The sequence below is a fragment of the Dunckerocampus dactyliophorus genome, chromosome 8, assembly GCF_027744805.1.
Source record: "Dunckerocampus dactyliophorus isolate RoL2022-P2 chromosome 8, RoL_Ddac_1.1, whole genome shotgun sequence".
NCBI lineage: Eukaryota > Metazoa > Chordata > Actinopteri > Syngnathiformes > Syngnathidae > Dunckerocampus > Dunckerocampus dactyliophorus.
In genome coordinates, this window is record NC_072826.1 from 6,202,233 (window position 1) to 6,225,257 (window position 23,025).

The 23,025-nt window shown below is 41.1% G+C and overlaps 1 protein-coding gene across 2 annotated transcripts in view; it reads left to right on the forward strand.

Moving 5' to 3' along the window:
* The window catches only part of LOC129185967 (chemokine-like protein TAFA-1), a 159,108-nt gene that overhangs the window by 132,857 nt on the left and 3,226 nt on the right, over positions 1-23,025 (forward strand). Inside the window, exons 4-5 of one of the 2 annotated variants that reach the window (XR_008572180.1) lie at positions 13,735-13,859; positions 15,875-15,966. Coding sequence is in view for 1 of the 2 variants with exons in the window: in XM_054783678.1 (XP_054639653.1) it covers positions 13,735-13,859 (125 nt within the window). In the remaining variant the exon portion in view is untranslated. The remainder of the gene's footprint in view (positions 1-13,734; positions 13,860-15,874; positions 15,967-23,025) is intronic. The other variant, XM_054783678.1, reaches the window with a different exon arrangement.

Below are 23,025 nucleotides of genomic sequence, written 5' to 3' on the forward strand. Positions count from 1 at the left end.
AGGACAGCATTTAACTGCAATAGACCAGAGGCCCATAGGGGGGTGTACCCTGCCTGTAGCCTCAAGCTCACAGGTGACCCTGAACAGGATAAGTGGTGGAGAATGAATGAATAAACAGTCTTGATCGGTCACAGAAAGCTGTTGCCATCAATAAGGACTCAGACGTTTGGAGGCTGTGAACCGTCCCGGATGTAACTTTCTCCCCAAGTCCCGTACATTTTTAATGTTCCGTTCAGCTGAAGAATGATGCCGCAGCACAGTTCATCTCATCACCCCGCCAGGGGACACCTGCAACCACTGTACTATACAAAGGTTATGTGCCCATAAAGATCAACAATTCCCCCAAAATGTCAGTGTTATTTCAGTCAAATAGACTATTTTCAGAGGTCATTTGAGCATCGTGGAGAGTGTTCTATCTTTCTGATCTTTGTTTGATCTTTGGACAAATTTGCAGTCTCCCTGATCAGGTGTATTATCAGTTATTAGCATCAAAGTCCAACATGGATGCACACAGTGAAGAGAGATTCTATTGTTTAGTGTGATGTTGGACGCCTGTCAATATAACCCTCATGGGCTCATTGTGTGAATGCTAAGAATGAAGTAGTCCTGTTGTGCACCCAAACTATGTGCTGCACATTCAAGTTGGTTTGGGTTCTGGAACTTTCTGCACACGCCTGTCTGTGTGGTGGTTGTATGTTCTCCCCATTCCGGTAATTTCCTCACACGGTCCAAAATGTTAGGCTAATTGGAGACATTAAATTGCAGAGGGGGAAGAAAGTTACTGTTTTGCAAGCTTCAAGTAAGCCTCAAGTCTTTAATGTCAAGTTAAGTCTCAAGTAAAGATGTACAAGTCCAAGTCACTTATTTTAACTCTCAGAAAAAGAGTGCTGACATAGCATACAGGATTTAGTCAGCGCAGAGAAATGTAAACCTCACCCTCATTGTTTGTTCTTAAACCTGACTGGACGTTAACAGATGCATTCAGTGAGGCAGATTCTGTGGGAAAATGTGTTTTCTTGCTGGAAATGACACAATAACGACCGTATCAGTGGAATACTTTGAATGGGGACACATTTTACTCAACACACTCACTGAAAATCTCAAACATTGTCAAGTCATCAAACTAAAGTCGAAGTCAAGGTGCGAGTCTTTAATGACATTGTCAAGTCAAGTCCAAAGTCATCAAAATTGACAATCGTGTGACTCGCGTCCACACCTGTGCTAAATGCATGTGAGTGTGTATGTGTGCGCTGTGATTCACTGGCGACCCGTCGAGGAAGTACACCGCCTGTCTTCCAAAGTCAGCTGAGACAGGATGAGCGCATCGCATGATCATGATCAGCGGTAGAAAATGAATTAATCAATAGGAACATGCCTCATGTTTTAACTGTATCTCCATTTCTCAACCGAAATGCATCCCTGAAAAAGGGGAATACCGTAACGACCCGAATATATGACTAATTTTTCTCGGAAAAAATGCATCTTATATTCAGGTCAGTGTGGTATCAACAAAGACGTGATTTTTTTTCATGGAACCCAGAATTCCTGGCTGCACCCCTGCTAGTGGCTATATGATATAAAAAAAGGTAGCATAAAATCACCTTAATTTCGACAAAAACATATTTTACTTACCGTAAAGCACCGTGTATAAACCGCACCCGTGTATTAACCGCACCCCCATTTTCAGGCTCACAGCGGGGAAAAAAAAAAATTTTGTTCATAAATGCTTGCCAACTCTTTCATCTCAAATCAACATGCGTAAAGGTACTAAGCAATTTTAAAAAGAAGAATAAAGGAGAAATCTCAACTTCGGCATCTAGATCTTTAATATTATGGCTTATAATAATAATAATAATAATAATAATAATAATAATAGTAATAATAATAATAATAATAATAATAATAATAATTTTAAAAAATCAAAATAAAGAAATTTGCAATTTTCAGAGATGTTTTGATATCTTATCTTTCACTGCTTCTCTTTTTCTCTATTATTTTATTGCATTGCTTCAGTGTGAATTTGAATAAACTCCAACGTTGTACTGTATTTTACATTGGAAGCTTAGGTTAGCTTCAGTGTATATAGAGATCGTTTCACTGTGTGAAAATACAGACAGATAAGTTAGTTGCATACACAAGCATTTTCAGCAACTGTACAGCAGAGGGCGCTAAAGTCAAAGCAACTGTCTGACCCACAGACGGCTACTCTAAAATGGAATTTTCGTCAATTTCTGTGTCCGGTCACAGACATGTCATCGTGTATAAACCGCACACCGATTTTTTGCTTCTTACCAGTGGACGGTAGTTTTTGAAGAGAACGTATATCACTGGTGAAACTTACAGAGGATGCGACGCCTTCTTTAAGGAGACTTTGGAGGTGAGAGTACATTGGTGGATCTCTAGCAGGACTTCCAGGTACGTGAGAGAGCAATCGGCGAAGCCAGTGTCTTCCACCGCTGAGAAAGGCCGGTCATCTCGTCCGATCAATTTAATTATTAATTAGCCTTCTGACTGCCACGTACATACAGGCGACTGTTGTCCACATGGCTGCGTTAGCTGCCGTTTGACTGATGATCACATGGTGAGCCTCGAAAACTCACCATACTCCGTCAAGTGTTTGTTCTTCAACTGCCGTATTAAATTAAAGCTTTTTACCGTGCTACCCCCCGCGAGATAGTTTTCGTGGCATGTTTTGGCAGTTAGCTTCCACACGGCAGACGTGGTTGTTTTTCTTTTGTCACGTCTGTGCAGTGTGAAAGAAAGTGAGAGGAGGACGCTGCCCAAGACGATAGTTAGGGCAAGACAGTACATGCATGCAGGGATCGATGCGGGCTGTAATAGGCGATCGGCTTTTGGGATCGGCGTTGAAAGGCATTTATCGGCATATGCCGATCACATGATTTTTCACAGAAATTGATTGATCAGATCATCCCTGATTAAAAAGCAAGTAGTAGCAAGTAAAATGTTGGGTACCTATAAAATCAAAGCAGTTATTTGTCAATGACGTTTAAGCATTCTCACTGCTCACAGCTCTGATGGGGGCATTTTTGCACGTTATCTGTGAATTGTTATGATGTGAAAAATCATAGTCATCGGCCTCAGTTTCTTTCTTTGGCACATTAGATTGGCAGCATCATTGCCCAGCATTCCGATTCCAGCACAATGTTTTTTCAGTTGCTATTGGAAGATGTTTTGGCTGAAGATACAGAGATGTGGCGACAGTGTGTGTGGGGAGGCGTCACGCTCAGTCGGGGTCTGCTGTCAGATTATCCCTGTAGTGGGAATTGATTATTAGCTTTGACAAGGAGAACTATGTCCCAGTTATGTCACAGCCAACGAGGCTCTTAGTGAAGAACATCCCTTTTAACAAGTCAAACGCTCTTATCTCTCCAGCCGCGCTGGGCCAATCACATGCACTCAGATTAGGTGCTCATCACAGCGCTTATCCCAGTGTCTCTGAAATGTAAACCCTCAGCCATAGTTTGGACATCCTCAAAAAGCAGGAAATGGCTTGCACACATGATGTCCTCATAGGCACACATGCTACGACGTGGTGTTGTCATGGAGCCGCTGCAGCAGTAAACTCTCCCAACAAGAAACGCATGCAGATTCCCATGATCACTGATGGGGAATGAACCCTTCTGTTTGGCCGCGGGTGCATAAAGCCGAGCATGACAGGTTGTCATGGTACATTTGAGATACATCCAGGGGGAAGACACATGGACATTAAGTGAACGGAAGCAAAATGCTGCAAAAGTTGCATTGCAGGTCAAGCAGATGGTGAAAGGATTGCTTGTAATGTGATGCCCTGGTAAAGCCTTCATGGAACTTTTACCTTATTTCAGCGAAGTTGCATCCCAGTCAGTTGAATCAATTTGTCAGACTGAGGATTTACTTGTCGACAATCTCATTCTAGACGTTTAATTCTTAATAAATGTTGTACTCGCTTGCGTTTACACGATGCCACCTGAAAACACAGTGAAAAGGACTGAACGTCACAGCTCAGCGTCTAAGTACAGCGGATCCTCTGATTTTGTACGCCCCATTCTTTAGCCTAGGTGAAGAATGGAAAATGTTTCTTTAGAGCTGGGACACTAAATGCAGATTGATTTTGGCCTGGGAATCCTCTAATCATCTTTATTACGTGTGTGTGGGTGGTTTATTTGTTCAGGGAACGCACACAGATTGATGAACAGCTCTGTATCTGCCTCCTTACTTCTTCCTTTCAAGCACAGTGCCATGCGCTAATGAGACGTTCAAGCAAACTGCCCATTTTGGAGTGTTAGAGGAATCTGTGCGTTTTAATTTAGGACGGCTGCAAAAAAAGTTGCAAGTACGTAAAACCACTCTTGAATTCAGAATTCATGTTGTACCATGTAATGTAAAGGTTCCTTAGTTACCACAGGTTGTAGGGGGACTGGTTTAAGGGAGACACATAACACAGACAGCGAGCACAGCCAATGTGTGTAGTGGTGATTGTACCTGGTCTTGAAGTTTACGGTAAAGTTCAAGTGAGCATACAGCTCTAACCATCCACTCTTTAAAGCATGGCTCTTCCGTCACTTATCCCCTCCTCCGGCGCCACTCATCTTTATGTTTGCTAGCCTTCAGTAAAGTTTAAGGTTATGTTAAATGTTCATTTATTCATTACACTTGTCATTTTCCGTATATGTATTTTGCTTTGTTTTCTGCATGTTAAACTATAATTATTCTCCATTAAATGTGTTTTGTGTTAATATTTCCGGGTGTCTGGAACAGATACATTGAAATTTTGAATTTTTCTTATGGGAAAAATGTATTTGTTTTTTTTGTCTGACCTTTTCGAACGTATTAATGACAAAAAAACGAGGTTCCACTATATATTTTTTCTACATTTATTGTTGATCCAAATCTGCTGCAGATACAGCAGCCTGTGGAGGGAACAGAATGAGCCCATTATGCCGTTCCAATGAAAATAATGGCTTCATTCACTTTTCTGCTAAACACACACGCATGTCAACACACGCACTGAATCCTTCTGGGTCTCACAAGATGTATTTTGGAAAGTAGGAGATAATGACTGAGCTCTTCCAAATATTGAAATATGTGGAACACTGAAACAAGGCACAGCTCTCTCATTTGAACGACTGAAATTGGTGGAATAGCCACAGGGAATTCAAACAAAGATGTAATGTATGAAGCACATGCATGCAGGCAAAAACTGACACCAAAAGTGGTGAAATCAATTAACTGTAATTAAAAGAAAACCTGCACATTCTGCTTGATTGATATTATTTCCTATTCAACTATCTTGAGAATATGCCGCTATATGTTTTGCCACTTTAAGATGTGTTTTTTTTTTTTAATATATACTGTATATATATACTAATTAAGAGGAATTTAAACCCTTTCTAAAAGTATCTATGAAGGGGAATTTATTGAACCCTTATAGATTTTTGAGAATATGATAACGTGATAAAACGTAATCGGGTATTCCTTGTTTTCTAGCCCAGTTATCCGCCCACATTTCTTAATGTCTGTGGTTAAACTGGCAATCCCAACCTCACCGGGGGAAACATTAGAGAAGGAACGATCCCAAAAGCATTTTATAAGTAGCGGTGGGTGCAAATTGTTTGACTCACCCAAGGTAGATGTGCGATGTCACTGATATAGTTTCCAATCCGATGCTGAATAAAATTCAGGCTGATAGCGATCCGATAGCGATACTGCAAATCACCTGTCTGGTAAATTTGAAAAAGTAGTGTATTTCACATTATAGCATAAGAAATACAACATATTAAATGTATTTATTAATGTAGAGTAAAGTAAAGTATTAAATTATTAGAGTAAAATAAATTATTATAGTAAATTATTATTTTTGAAGTAAATTATTATTTTTGAAGTAAATTATTATTATTATTATTATTATTATTATTATTATTATTATTATTATTATTATTATTATAAATAATATATGTTTTATTATAAATTATTATTAGTGTAAATTTGTATTATTATTATAGTATTATATTATTTAAAGTATATTAATAATTTAATAATTAATTTTAAGTTTTTTATTTATTCAAAACAATGAAGTATAAATCATACAAAATATGTGATAAAGGTATTTAAAAAAGATAATAAAAAAAAAGAAAAGAAGTAAAAATATAAAACCATTAAAATAAATGACTAAATATGAAGAACTACTGCTAAGAGTAAAAACATTATTCACAATTCACACATGGCCCTGTTTAGAATCGGTCATCCTTTCAACAAGACAAACATTTCAGACAAATATTACCTCAAAAGACTGAAGTATCAAAAGTACACTAAGACCCCAACTAACGAACACAATTGGTTCCAGACGACCGTTCTTAAGTGGAATTGTTCTTAAGTAGGTGAAAAGGTAATATTACCAATGATATAGGTACTACATGTACATGTGTACATATACAGTATATGCGTATGTATGTAAATAGAGTTTGGATGCAGTAGTAATATTAAACAAGGATAATTAATGAAAAAAACAATAATAAAAATGATATAATAATACGTAATGATAAATGTTATTTACCTTTGAAGAGGAGTGGTCGAGCATACGTCGTTGGTGTAGGAGGAGGAGGAGATATTAAAAAAAAGGACAAATGGTTGTCGTCGTTAGACTCTTCTAAAAGAGGTAGTGTTCTGTGGGTGGTGTAGAATTAAGCAGGCCTATTAACTCTTCATAAATTTGAATCACAAGCTGTGCGGGGTTGCATGTACAGCTACAACTTAGCTTTTCTTCACGTCTCATCCCCTGGTCTTCATGCCTGTTGGCCCCATTAGCGGTGTCACAGTGCCCTCTACTGGCCAAGCATGTGAAATATGGACTTACAGTAAATAGAAATAAATATGGACTTATAAGGCAAAACACATGAAAATATAGATCAGTCAGCTTGTGTTTGTATCTCCGAATGTTCGCTAGTCGGATGTTCGTAAGTTGGGGACTTAGTGTATCAACATTTTGATTTTGATTTTTAGAGGTCTAAGCACTGGCATCGGAAGTATTCATATTTCAGTAGGGATCCGCACATCACTAACACAAGGTGCAGGCAACCCACAATATACTCCACCGGCATAAATACAATGCTTGCAAACTGTAAATGAACAACACAGAACAACATAAGAAATTGCTTAATTTCTTTAACATGTGTAGGTCTTGACGCTAAGTAAACAATTAATGCGAATGAAGACATAGAAAATATCCCATCTTCAAATGTTGTTTTTTGCAGCCTCTTATTTTAAGGAAGTCAACCATGCTCTCTGCAGTTTGCTAAGTTAAAAGACATTAACTATTCATTAAACCCATGGTCACGTCTTCCCATTTTGACACAGACAGAAATCAATTCTCCCCGTTGTACATCAAGATGTTCAAACATTCTGCTACCTGGCAGGGACGTGTGAGTGACTTCAATCCATCACAGAGTTCTCTCACCGGTGATCTGACAGATGCACTTGTAAAAGGTTCATGGCGCTTCATGTTTTTCAATCAATTCCAGTCCAACTCTTGCTTGTTTGTCCATCAAAGCAGCCTGCTACATGACTAAGATCTGAATCAAACTGTCATCCAGTTATTTGTTTGCTTTTTTAATCTGTTTATTTTAAGCCCGTGCATCTTGTTTGTGCACTACTGTGTCAGGGGAAATAATGCATGATCCCGTCAGCTCCAGATATATTTCGTCCTAGCTGTGACACCCCCAGCCAGTTACAGCTAGTTGAGACAATTATTTTGATTCCACCAGATGTGCCAAGGGTGTCAGAGGTAGAGCCAGGACCAGCGGGTGACGGGGGAGGACTCCTGATGGGAGGACAACTGCAAAACATATACAGTATTTTATCCCAGTGAAGGAGACAAGAATCTTTAAGAAGTTGCTATCATGATTAATTTCAAGCAAAGTAATCATTTTCTATGCCGCTTGTGCTCATTAGGGTCACCGAGTGAGCTGGATCCTATTCCAGCTGACTTTGGGCAACTGGTCACCAATCATTTGCAGGGGCAACATATACACGCACATTTGGAGTCTCCAATTAACCAAATATTCATGTTTTTAGAATGTGGGAGGAAGTCAGAGTACCGGATCTCCTGTCAATCCCCTGACTGTGAGGCTTACCTGCTAACCACTTGGCCACCGTGCGACCCTGATAACAACTCAGTCATGTAAAAGTCTTATAGTCAATAAAGCTTTGTGTACTTTCTGCAGGCCAATCGATCTTTGTGACACATGTATTAAAGGTGCTACACTAAACTATTATTTTTTTCAACCAAAAAATATAAGAACACCACCACCGGCTAGCAGATGTTACCAGTAGTGGTTGAAAAGAACAGACTGAACAAATAAATGTCTGTAATGGTCACAATTTTTTGGACCGTAATAAAATGATGGCAGTGATGGCAGTCTGGTACTCACATACATGTGAAGTGCACTTCACAAAGCAGAAAGTCATTCTGTGGTTATGGTAGGCTATAAAGTCAACGATAGCTAGCGTTAGTAGCTAAACTTGGCCAAATAAAAATAATTATTGGCTTGCAAGGACGGGGCAGGAAAAGGGAGGGCGGAATATAGAAAAAGCCCATGCAGTCCCTAACCGAGGCAGACAATACCTTTAAATGTCAGTATATATAATTAAAGACTCAGTCAATTGCAAAACAAATAAGAGTTCATAATCCATTTACTAATTGGCCATCATAAATGTCTTATTCACTCAGGCCGGATAATAGTGACTCCGCATCGCACAGATTAATTCAGTGGCGAGCAATGTTTTAACAACATGTTGATTCGGTAAACCGTCCTCGAACTCCCATTAATCGGAGCCTACTGTAATTACAGATTTCAATTAAGATAGTAACTAAAATACGATTAACTTACCACAGGAAAGTGACATTGCTGAGTGTCAAGTCAACAATGTGAGTGCAAATTTGATGAATTAGAGGCTGTCGTCGTCCCACGTCTAATTGGCAAATTTCAAATAACTCTATCACGTAAATTCACGCCATACAGTGTATGATGACGCATGTATGATTTTGAGCAGTCACTCTTTTATCAGTTGTATTTCACACGCTTTTCATGGGACTTATTATGAGTTGAATTAAGCCTTATGAAACCCTGTAACATAATTACATTTTTATGGAGAGTAACTCTGTTTTAGAAGCTCAAATGAGGCACACTCACAGTCCCCTGCTTCATATCTGCTTCCTTGTTTTGCCTCGGTGCCATGTGAGGAAAATGATATTTGCAGCTGTTAGAGCTCTTTTCAATTTCAAGTCGACTAAGCATTCACGTTTTTGAATACAAAGCCTTCGCACTTGGTGGTATAATGACTAACAAAGTTCCCTGTGCTCATGTTCTCTCTGGAGCAGCGCCCAAATTCACTGTATCACCATCAGTTGATGCACCTGATGGAACACTTCTGCTCAAGCCTTGTTCTATTTTGTTTTCAGATTGCATATGGTGCTTTCTATTTTTTTTTTTTTTTGCAGCACCTAAACAGGTGAATGAGTACTGCTGTCTGGTGTTGTGCCACCAGGACAGCAAAAACACGATCAGAAGCACTTACCTACATTTGCAGCTTGAATTCAAGTATTTGTTCCATGAAATTCCATTGCCGGTACTACATTCCCAACAGTCTATTGTCTTCATTTTGTAGTGTGTGTCTTGGCTGCACTGCTTCCAGTAGGTCGGTATGTATGACAGATTTGTTTGTCCCATCAGATTTCAGTGTCTCTGTGTTGCCATGTTGCCATCTAATCTGCCCAGGGCCTTCAGAGTTTGTGAGTGTGACTTGAATTTACCAATTTGCTCAATTTACTTGAATTTGCTCAATGGGGCGCACAAGTCTTGTGCTGAAAGATACAGCCATCCCATCAGTGGGCATCCCAGTGAGAGAGGACCTTGTAAGTGACTGTTTCATTATTGTTTTATTTTGTCAGTGGATCTTTTAGCACTAGTGCTACATGCTAACGCTATGAGCATGGCTTAGTGTTTCATTATAGAGCAACTAGCAACATTATTCTCTGCCTGGGGGGAGTAAAAGTAAAAAGTAATAGCTGTCGGCTGTCACAAAGTCTGCCATGATTAGTGATAGCAAACGCTCTCTCAGTATGATTCTGAATTGTTCCAGATGATGTTGCAGTGTAGAGGTTTGGAGCTGTCTAACGTGTGTTACATTTGGCCAAGTGCCAAATGTTATAGCCGCTACGATTTTACATAATGCTTGCAGAAATGTAAGTCAGGCGTATCGGCGATGATGTATTCAAGGATAAAGGGTTAACGGGGTTTTGTGCTGAGGTGTATTCAGGCCTTCCATCTTCCCAAGTGAGAGGATGGAGATGTTGACATGACGAAGCAGATCCGATGAGGCAGACCAGTTGAACAAAGCGAACTTTATGACAACCAGCAAGCATCGTAACGGGCCAGCTGCCCTGTGAGAAGCCCGAATCGAATCAGCAGCCCAATTCCCAGTTTTTTAGTCAAACCTTAGAGCCACGCTATTCTCTCCACCATGTGTCCCCAAAAGTTAAGCTCTCACATGCTACTGATGCCATTCAGTTTCAACATTTTGGGAGACTTTATAGGTGAATGTTCCTAAATACAGTAGAAGACATTACCTTGTTCTCCTACTCATCCCAAAGGGCTTTTCCATTGTCCTTTGGGATCATCCTATATGGCCTAACCTATAGTTACATGTGTGTGCGTGCATTACAGAAACTGGACCTCAGGCTATACCAACCCGTCATGAGCTGACACTGTAAAATCTGAATGACCAGGACATGGAAGTCATCTGCTTAGCTGAACGAAGCAGACACTACAGTGCTTTAGTAATAATACGAGATGCTTAATGTTTCTTTCTCTGTAATGCCGTGCCTTGTAATATTGTATTTTTGTATATTATTGATGGTTTGTATAATTGCGACGTGATAGTGGTGGTATTAAAAGGTGCATTAGGTCAGTTAAGTCTATTGCCAACATGTGGTAAGCAGTGAATAAGATAAACATCCTTGGGGTCTCATTCACATCTATTTAGTGGAAACTCTTGTTTTGCCATCAAATATCTTCTCGCACTCAGGGAAGGAAAATGGGTTGTATGGAACTGTACTTTTACATCATGGCTGCTGGCAGCATGTTTCCTCATTCCCCAAGGTTGATTGAATTGTAACTTGTAAGGTGAGCAACATTGAGGGGATATACTGTACATTTTGTGAAAGGCTTCTACAAATGAGAAAATGAATGTCATGGCTTCCATCTAGTCGTGTGACCTTCACATACATAGCCTGAAGAAAATAAAGAGAACACGCCGCCCATACCAAGCACAAGAAATTAGTGTTGTACTTGAATACATCACACACAAACACACCCACAGAGAGGACGGAAGTGCAAAATTGTGATCTGAAGATGAAAACAAATATTTTCTCATCAAATGGCCAGAGGAAGTAGATGTTGATGTCAACAAAAAGCAATTAGATTACATAAAAAATTTGACTGCCCATCCCCAAGCCCCAAAACTAAATGATTAATTCTATGGATAAAAGAAACAGCAGGAACTGAATGACTAGAAACTAAGGATGCTTTGATCAGGTTTTTAAGCTGCTGATACAGATCATCCACAAGTGAAATCGTCCAATGCCAATCACATAGATGAAGTGCAAATTTTGGTCATGCTTTACAATAAGGTACACAAAAGTACAGTAGTTACTGAGGAATTAATGCAGAACTAATGAGGAACTAATTACTAAGCCAGATAAATTTAGACTAGTTACTGAGGAACTAATGAAGAATTAATTACTGAGGAACTAATGAGTAGTGGTTAGGGTTGAGGTTAGGTAGGTTCCTTCCTCATTAACTACCGAATTTTGTGTACCTTATTGTAAAGTTTTACCCTAATTTTTAAATAACAAACATTTTAAAAAAGCATTTATTTTCATAACTTATTTCAACGCGAGCAAAGGAAATATGTTTGTTTTACCAGAACATTAACAAAACGCTGGTATCCTCAACTCACATTGTGTATTTCAGAATGTATTTCTTTCTCGTATTGTCACAGTATTGACTGCAAACCTGAATGAAAAGCAGCCTTGCAGGCGCCTCGTGCTCGTGGGCTATTACTTGTATATGAAAGGGCAACCATAAAATTTTGACATATTTCACTTACTTTTTCAAAATCACTGGTGAAACTTAGAGGATCAGGCGCCTTCTTTAAGGAGACTTTGGATGCAAGAGCATCCAGCAGGACCCCAGGCAGTCGGCAAACCCGGTTTCCTCCGCCGCCGCCGAAGCCCGACGAGTCTAACCGCTGTTCGGGCTTTCACGTGTGCGTTTTGGCTAATTAGCCGGCGCCCGACCGACGATCACATCGCGAGCCGTGAAAACTCATCACACCCTGCCAAGTGCCCGCCCCCAAATGTCGCGCCAAACTAAAGCTTTTTTTAAGGCGTGTTTTGCAGTGTGCAAAAACTTCTTTCCCTCTCACAGCAACAGGAAGTCCCACACCTGTTTTGGCTTTGTGAAGGGAAAGTAGGCGAGAGATGGTCCCTATAGGCTGGCTGCAGCAATGGGGGCAGAGCATTTAAAAGCAAGTATCGGGATATGCAGATACCGTGCTTTTTCACGGAAATCCTCCGGTACCGATCGGTGGCCGATCTATCGGCGCACCCCTACTGGAAACATATTTACATATCAGAATATGCAGTTTGTCCGGCAGTGCGATTCTCAGCATTTTCTGATGAGTCTCCCAAATGTTAGACGAACTATGGGTTATAAGCGTTTGTGGTATTATTTTTCTTTCTTTTCTTTCTTAATCTTAAAGTACAGTGATCCCTCACTTATCACAATTAATTGGTTCCAGACCTGTCCATGATAAGTCAATTTTCGCTAAGCAAGAATCCTTATTTTAAATATTTTCGTAGCTACAGCATAGAAAACCTAACCTGTTTACAGCCTTCATAATACACTTTTTAACATTAGTAGAGCCCTCTAGACATGAAACGACACCCTGTAGTCACCTTTGCTTGTGTTACCTAATATAGTAGATATAATCACAGAAAATAAGCCATTTAAGACATAAATAAGACTCACGCTCGTGTATGTTGAAATAAATGTGTTCCAGACATGTGGAGGACCCGAAATAACGTTGGGGGTTCACAGCTGGATTACGGTCACAGCAGTAGACTGTGTTGTTATTATTATTACGAGTATTATGTCGTTATTATTGTGCCTGTTGTGAGATAAGTCAAACTTGCAATAAAAGCCTGTTGTTCTGGCGATCAGGTCTCGTGTTTGTGTGTCTCACCGAAGATTACAGTAACATTACTGACACCACAGACACCTAGTGAACAGTACCAAATACTACATATCATCAACTAATATACAAATATGTATCTGTATTTGAGCTCATTTAGCCATTTTTATGCTTGAAAATGCTTATTTTAGGCAACAAACATACATAACATTTGCACTTTTTGTTTACTGGCCATATTCAACCACGAAATAATGTAATTTATTAATCTATTTTTGAAAAACTGTGATCGAGTGAAGCCGAGAAATTCAAACTGCAATGTGGCAAAGGACGCCTGTATATCACTCTTTCAATGACTTTCTCCACTATTGCTGGAATAATCGTCCCTTTCAAACACTGTCTCAAGACACGCCTTATGTTGTTAAATGTTCCCGTTGCTGTTTATGATCTAACCTGCTCTTTTATGTCTTTGCTCACCTTCCCCAGCATCCATCGTAATTGGGAAATGGTGGTGTGAGATGGAGCCATGTCTGGAGGGGGAAGAGTGCAAGACTCTGCCTGACAATTCTGGATGGATGTGCTCCTCTGGAAATAAAGTCAAGACCACGAGGGTGAGACCTCACGCAAACGTGTCTCTGCACAAGATCGCACAATTCACAGCTGTGTGCATACACATCGTACACAAATGTGCCTTTAGTCTACAACAAAATATCCTGTAATCTTTCCCCACCAGCTAAAGAAATTCAGCAAATATAAATTTACTTTAGCTGTGGGCAGTGTATGAATCATTTTGGCCTAAACTATAGTATATTTTCTCCAAATGACAATGGCTATTTTAAAGGTATAAAGGAAGCATGTAAGAATGCATACATTCCTCACCAAGAATGCACTTAAACTAGGGATGTCCCGAAGCAATCTTCAGGATCGTGATCGGCTGCCGATCCGCTGTATTTTGAAAATTGGAAAAAATCGGCTTCCGCCACGAGATCGGGCCTGTCCGGTTGCCGTATCACGTTCGTAACACTGGGCCACACTCCAACATGGTCGGTGCGGTAATGCGTCTCAAAGCTGGTTGCCACTCGACTCCCGCCACCCGCGAGAACGAGAAAACGCAACACCACCATGCAGACATGTTTGCGGTGTACCGTGATGAAGCTAGTGTCACTTTGGACGTTGGATATTCGGCACCGTAGCTACAGCGGTACTTCCCCATCACTGTGCCCAAACTGCTGTGTCAATGTGCAGGGAGCTCGTACGGAAAGTGCTGCTCTAGCCACTGATTGTTTGTACTATTGAACGTCAAAGAGAGCGTAACTGAGCGGGTGAGGGTTCCCTCTAATGTTGTGGGAGTGCTGAATGAACAAAAGGACAGGAGCCGGAGCTGCAGGAGGCACTTTATTCTTAGCCCACTCGTCTCTCCACTGACTCCCGTCTAGTGACCTCAACACACACAACACTTTTGGCCTTCAAAATAACAGCACATCCTGCAGGGGGTACAAAATAGGGGGGGGCACAAAAAATAGCTTACATGAGTTTGTTAAAAAAAATGTCATATATATTCTAAATCACGGTAGAAATTGTCCACTGATTAGTCCCACCCTAAAAGTATTTTTGCACACCCATTTTTTACAATTGAATCTTTTATTGGATGGACTTTTATTGGATCTTTTATTGGATTAGGGAGCTGACTCACAGGGGTTTGTTACAAAAGCCAAACAATAGTGATGGTCATGCTGTGTAATAAAAACTAAATTCAGCAAAGCTTTGGTTGTATTATTCTGAATGCTTTGAAGAGCCATTTTCATAACCATATTCGATTCCACAAATTAATGTTTGTAACAAACGCTTAGTATTAAAAAAAAAAAAAAAAATCAGTACCGGATGGGATCGGCAAGAGTATAAAAAAAGTGAGAAAGCCCAAAAATGTGGATCGGGACATCCCTAACTTAAACCACAGCACATCTGTGGTCTTATTCATAACAAGGCGGACTCTACTCAGTGTACGCAACCTATCTAAGAGGCCATTGCAGTAAAAAAAACAATCATAAAGCAGGCAAGGAAGAGTGGGCAGTGCCTCTGACCACACTCCTCACTCAGATAAAGTTAACAGCCACTCTTCCTCTCCACTGCCCTTCGGCTCTCTAAGCTGACGCTGAGCGCCGCATACAAAAATAATGAAGGCAGTTAAGTCCACCAAGCCAGCAGTTCAGTACACCGTGACAGGTTGATCACCCGATTTGTATTCGTTTAACTGACTCACCCCCCACCTAAGCTCGATCAGCGTCTTTTCTTAATGCTCGGCGACAATGACTTTGAATAGAAGTAGAGCCTAATGTGACGGTAGGGGGGTACCCAGTGAAGGTTAGACCACATGGGGCTAGCCAAGGTTGTCCTTCAGATTTATACAGCAGAATGTAGACTTTTAGCAGGCCGCCACACTGGGGTCTTTTCAGCATGTACGGTAGGTGCAGTGCTTTGTTCTCTCCAAAGAATGCATCTTAATCTCAACTCCCCTTTGCATCATTCAAAATTCTATGGGTCAATCAAATCCTCAAATTAGTGACGCATGAGGCTGCTTTTCTATCCAATACACACATGTACTTTTCTCTTGACCCTCTCTTTGCAGAACACCCAGCCATACTCCCCTTTTTAGCTTCCGGAAGCAAAATGCAGAGGAAACGTCAACCGAAATTGAGCTGCATTCTTGCTTCTGTAAAGGTTAGTCTTTCTCCAGCTGTTCTTCCTTTTTGTTTTTCCGGTCGCTGTCACGTGAGCAGCGTCAGGCAGCAGAAGTGGGACCGAGTCATGTTCAATAATGTCTCATTAACCCAAATACTCAGTGCAAAATAATCAAGTGTGTGTTTACATGCTGCGCATGATTAGGCAGGCGTGACACAAATGCTGAATGCGCCACCACCCACAGTAAATATTTATCACTGAGCACCAGCAGTGGATCGAAGGAAAGTGAATGCATGGACGCAGCTGTATGAGCATTTGAAACACACACCGCAAAACCTCATTGCAGAAACGCCTGCTTTCACTCTCTTGAGTGTGTCATACAACGGTTATTTATTTTCCCTTTTGTTCCATGTCCTGTTCTTGTTTTTGGCTGCTGTGCAGGTCCACTAACAGTTCCTCGCACTGCTGTGCCAATCCTATTTGGCACTAATCTGTGACATGCTACTTACTGTTCACTGTGTGTACTCCTGGTTATGGAGACACACTCCTGTTTGATGGGCATGTATGCGCAAAATGCGTGCACAAGATCACCAGACATGCATCTTTACTTTTAGCTTTCTGGCTTTTGTTAAAGGCCACTTGATATCCCGATCGTCCTCTGCAGGTCTTGTTGAAGCAGCTATCAGCACACAACATAGGCCGCTGGCTCCATGAAAGGCCTTTTATCCTGCACTCTGCTCTCCTTTGATCAGCATTCCTCATTCACCCTCTTCTCGGGCCAAATTGCTTCATGTTTTGTATTTGTTCCTTCATAATAAGCTCAAAAGCCCACAACACCACATTTGTTTGTTTAAAAAGAAAAAAATACCAGCAGGTTTGCATTTTGCTCAGAAAAAGCACAATGCTGCTGGCACGCACATACACGTGTTCGCACCCACTTCGTGTCTCAAAGAAATTGGCATGGATACTAAGAAACTGCGCAAAGACATTGCCTGACATCCATGCTTCTTTTCTTTATGTCTTTCAGAGAGGGGCTACATTTTTCTGTAGCAGCAGACCCGTTTGTTTAGTGCAAGTCACAGAAACGTTGGGGACCACCTTCCAAAATTATTGCCCACTATAGATCTGCATTATCCGCTTCACTGGCTAAACAGATCAGTCAATTCCTTGTGCTTCCAAACAATTATACACCTTAACAGAGATGGAATGACATAGAAAAAGGAACGTTCCTATGATGGAGTGAGAGATTTAATAATCAACTAGTGCCATCAAATTCTCATGCAAAAAGGCTGCTTCTGTAAGGTAGTTTTCTACTTTCTAGGTTTGGCTCAACAGAAGTTTCTATTAACTGTTCAGTTATTACTAAGCTTCGAATAATAATAGCGGCAGATGCGTGCGCCACCACATGACTCCTCCCATATGTTTGTCGTCCTTTGCCCAAATTTTTACCTTCCATGAAAAAAAAAATCTCTCTGGTCCTGCCGACAGCTGGAGCAGCACAGCTTCCGGTCTGCTTGCCTCGGCTTCGGCGACAGCCTGTAAACATCGACGGAACAATGGTGACACGGGGGGCGGGACTAGCGACAGTCGCATGTCATGTGATTCAGTCATATCGACTGACATGGCATGTTGACATCGTTGGTTGGGTTGGCAGTCCATTTTACTACTTCCGCCCCCGGAAGGGAATGAAAATCTCTTATTTTCTCCTATTTTTCCTGGAAATTTCCCATACAGTCGTCCTCACAATATCACAGTGTCGATTATCACTTCCTCGCTACATTGCGTTTTTTCAGAAATGAATTAATTATTTTATTAATTAAAATGCTGTTTTGTGGCAGACCATGGTCTACTATTAGTCAAGTCACATTGAAATGCAAATTATATGTAATATTCTGGCCACTAGGCAGCAGTAATGTTACATGGATGAGACTTCCATTATTATATTACCCTACCTTGCACTCGATGTAGCCAGCCGTGGATGCAGAGTGAAAAAGGTTCTCCCGTTCTGTGTGGTAAGTTTCTGGCTTCTTATGTTGTCCTTTTTTCCCCACTCCGTTTGAAACCCTTTAAGTTTAGAAGAAATAAATTCAAGGCTAACTGGTTAGCTCGCTAGCTTGCTAGCTAGTGGCTGTCTAGAGTCCCTGTAGCATAACAGTTGTGCAGTCCAGTGTAAACAATGAATTATAGGAGTGTAATGGTCACAATAGGGGTGTTGTTTCATGTCTACAGGGCTCTAATAATGTTAAAAAACATATTTAGATTCTGGAGAATGAACATTGGTCTTCTCTGTCAACTTGTGTTACTTTGAAGCAAGCCATGGTTCTGTCATTCACTTCTTGTCAAGTACACAATCAATTTCATTGGTTCATTTTGAGTGATGTCACTGCGTTTGCCGTCACGTAACTGAATAACTGAACTTCACATTATGCTGCTGCGATCGATCTGCTAGCATGATTATATGTTAATATTATTATATTATAGATCCCATTCAATTTGATTGGTCATGGGTCTGTAAAGGCCATCACTGGGTCCGTGTCCGGGCCGAGGTCCGCCACTTGGGGATGGCTGATATAGTTTGTCAAATTGGGAGCGCACCTCATTCCACAAAGCAACCATCTATCAAAACATAAACAAATCAAGTTTGAGACTTAAAACAATAAATATATAATAAAAAAATATGAAGGTGTACATTTTCAAATGCTGTACAAGGCATCGTCATGATATTTCTTTTCTGGTGTGAAATTCATTGCTGCTTTTTTTCACATTTTACATAAAATCCCATTAAATGGACCTTAATGCATATTGTTGCAAGGAGTCTTCTACAGTATTTTTAAAGGGTGCTGATGGCAGGTGGATGGACTGATTTGTTAAACAACAATGACGGCGAGGGCACGTCAGTGTTTGCTTTAAAATCTTTTGTTGAGGTAATTGTGCCCAGCTCCTCACAAACTCAAACCTGAGTAAATTGCAATTTAATGCATCTGCCAAATTAGAATACATTCAGCTTTGCTCTTAGCAAGGATGGGATATGGTGGAAATGGCTCATTTAAAGAGGCAGATGACAAAAAGGAACAAAGGACACCTTTGTCAAACACACATACGCACACACACCCTTGTGCTTGTACGTTGAAGTGACAGCATTAGCATATAAACTCTTCTATGCTAACAAACCTCTGGTGTATCATATCTGACGTGGAAACTGAGCTGTAACACCCAACGTGTTACAACTACTGTTCCGGCAGAGGTCATTTTCCAATACAACCTTTTGATGCAAATGTTGAACACACAAGCTCACAAGACTGCTTATTAAGCGGTCATTGGAGAGATGAGCAAATTGTACAGACAGCAAATGTGACAAGACTTAGAAAAGAAACAAGGTCTTTAAAGAACCAGTAAGGGATGTGACAAATGTGGTATTGAGGGTGTTCTGCAGCTGAAATAGTTTTCTTCAAAAATATACAATATATAATAACAATAAATGTACAGCAGTAAATGTTGAATGTATGTAAGTATGTACTGTAAATGCTCAAAATAACACCTCCATTCAGTTAATTGTGAGTCTCCAATAGTCAATAGAAAATAACCGTGGTGGTCACTAAGTGGTCTCTCTTCATTGTGACCTTCAACAGCTGAATGTGAAGCAGCTGCAATGAGAATCAGCACCTCCAAGTACGAGTCCATGGTTCTCGCCCGGAAAAGGGTGGAGTGCCATCAGGCGGGAGTGAGCTCCCGCCCCAAGTGGAAGAGTTTAAGTACCTCGGGGTTTTGTTCACAAGTGAGGGAAGGATGGAACATGAGACGGACAGGTGGATTGGTGTGGCATCTGCAGTGATGCGGACTCTGCATTGGTCCGTTGTGGTGAAGAGGGAGCTGAGCCGAAAGACAAAGCTCTCAATTTACAGGTCGATCTACGTTCCTACCCTCACCTACGGTCATGAGTTTTGGGTAGTGGCTGAAAGGACAAAATTGTGGGTACAAGCAGCCGAAATAAGTTTTCTCTGTAGGGTGGCTGGGCTCTCCCTTAGAGATAGGGTGAGAAGCACTGTCATCCGGGAGAAGCTCGGAGTAGAACCGCTGCTTCTCCACATTGAGAACAGCCAGATGAGGTGGCTCGGGCATCTGGCCAGGATGTCTCCTGGGCACCTCCCCGGGGAGGTTTTCGGGTCACGCCCGACCGGTAGGAGGCCTCGGGGAAGACCCAGGACACATTGGACTGACTATGTCTCTCAACTGCACTGGGAATGCCTCGGGATCAGGGTCGGGGATGAGATCCTGCCCCAAGTGGAGGCGTTAAAGTACCTTCGGGTCTTGTTCACGAGTGCGGGAAGGATAGAACGTGTGATTGACACACTGATTGGTGCTGCGTCTGCAGTGATGCAGACTGTGCATCGGTCCGTTGTGGTGAAGAGGGAGCTGAGCCGAAAGGCAAAGCTCTCAATTTACAGGTCGATCTACGTTCCTACCCTCACCTATGGTCATGAGCTTTGGGTAGCGACCGAAAGGACAAGATGGTGGGTACAAGCGGCCGAAATGAGTTTTCTCCATAGTGCTACTGGGCTCTCCCTTAGAGTTAGGGTGAGAAGCAGTCATCCGGGAGAAAGTCGGAGTAGGCATCTGGTTAGGATGCCTCCCTGTGGAGGTATTCAGGTAACAGTGGGAAGCCTCGGGAGACACGTTGGTAAGACTATGTTTCTCAACTGGCCTGAGAATGCCTCGGGATCCACCGGGGAGAGCTGGATGAAGTAGCAAGGTCTGGGCTTTCCTGCTTAGGCCACTGCCCCCGCGACGCGACCTTGGATAAGTGGAAGAAGATGGCTGGATGGTCTCTAAGTAGCATGGTGTCCTTAACAACTGCCACTAGCAGCTGTGTCTGTAGGCAACCTCCTAAGGTAGTTGTATATTTACCCACTCCACAAGATTAGCAGCAAAGTGAGTCATGTATGTAAAAGAAATAAGCTCGTTCCTCAAATAGAATGTGTTGTGGTGTGTCATGTATGTACAAGTGTAGTTTTTCAGGTATTGAATCTCCCCCTGAATATAAACTGGCAGTATGGTATTTAGTAAGTGTGACTCGCAACGTGATACAGCCCAATATGCCAAATATCACCTCTCACAATCAGGTCCAAACACCTGCCAAGCCTGCTCAAAATGTCACAGCTGTATTGTTGCTGATCAGGATTATGGGATTTCTAAGTGGTTCAGTTTGTTTGCTTGGGCCCCAGGTGTGTTCATAATACAATCTAAATGTAAAATACCTGGTTAATGAGAAAAAAGTAGTGGAAACAGTGGAACCTTTCAAGTCAAACGCCACAGAGGTCATACAATTTTGGAATTTGACAAAAATGTTCTTTGTGTTTTACTCTGTCAGAAGGAACAGCCTCAGCAAAGAGGTGTTACAGTAAGAATAGAAGAATGGAAATACAGGAGAAGTAGCCGTCAGTCCGTAATGTCACAACATCACATTTTGATCACATTCAAGTTCTTTAGTAGCAGCAACAGTACAACAATGCAACTCACTCAGTATTAGATAGCTTAGGTGTCGTTGTGGCCAGTCCATGTACTGTATATATAAAATGAAAGCAAAAACTAAACAATGAAATCAGGCTGCACGGTAGCGCAGAGGTTAGTATGTTGGCCTCAAAGTCAGGAGATTTGAGGTTTGAATTTCCGTTTGGGCATCTCGTGTGGAATTTGCATGAGTTCACATTCCAAAAACATGCAGTCTTAACTGGAGACACTAAATTGTCCAGAGGTGTGAATGTGAATGTGAATGGTTGTTTGTCTGTTCTGTCTGTGCTCTGTGATTGGCTGGCAATCAGTCTAGCGTGTACCCTGCTTCTTGCCAAAAGTCAGCTGGGATAGGCTCCAGCTCACCCGTGAATTGATGAATGGATAGTAATAATAATGTCAGCAACAGTTAACCTCATTGTTTTGTTGAACAACCACTATGGGACATTTACCATACGTATACATCGTAAACAATGGGAGGACGCCAGGTGAGATACAATGCAGTTACAATTTAGGTTGGGTATCGTTTACATATTATCTGATACTGGTGCCAAATTGGTAGTTTTGAAACGCTGCCAGTTGAAAGAGGGTGGTTCTGCTGTGACCCAATATTCTGTTGTGGCCCGATAGTTTTGGTTGAACAGCTCCAAGGCACAGGTGATGAGGCGATGATACAGTTTACAGAATTTACTGACCAATGTCACATAGAAGGCTAATAGCACTAGTCTCAATTTACAAATACAGATGCAAGATCTTCTCCTACAAAGTCGGATGGACCTAAAACTTACATGTAATGTGCCATAAAAGTCTCTGCTAACTCCATCCTGTTGACAAAGGGCTTGATGTTATACTGTAATAAACATTGTGTGGATGTTGTATCCAGGATGTGTATCTAAGTGAGTTCATGGTGTTCCTGTTTGATACCTCCGCAGTCTTCCTATTAACAACTTGGTTTTTCCATTGCAACAAAACTATTAAAATGATCTAGTTTCACCCTAGCTGTGATTAGTATATGGTTATTACTGTATAATTCATGATTAACCTAAGAAAATGTCATGTCATGAATATAATAAACGCAATGTTTGGACTCATAACCAATCAGTTATCATCACTTAGTTCCTCAATTAGGTTGTCATTTATAACAGTTCAATTTAAGAGCACAAAAATTAAGAATATGATTCTAACGCAGTGCTTAAATAGTGCCCAACCGTTGCAAGTTGCAACATGCAAGTTGAACAGAAGTAATTTATATACTTCAATGATATGAATAAAACAATAACACCATAAATTCCAGACTATGGAGCGCAACTGAATATAAGACACAGCAGAGAAAGACACACTATAAACCTTGTAATCCTACCTACACACCACTCGTTAGAGCCGATGCGATGAGAGACGCTTTTTTTCATCGGAGTTCAACAGCTGCTGTGGTCCAAGCAGAGACTGTAATAATTCTACACTGGATCAAACTTCATTAAGATTTGTCAGATCAAAACACTATCGCTTCCAAACGAAGACTTCAAAATGTGATATTAGGGTCCACTTCGTTACTCCATTTCACTACTTCCTGAATCTGTACTCTAAATTTCC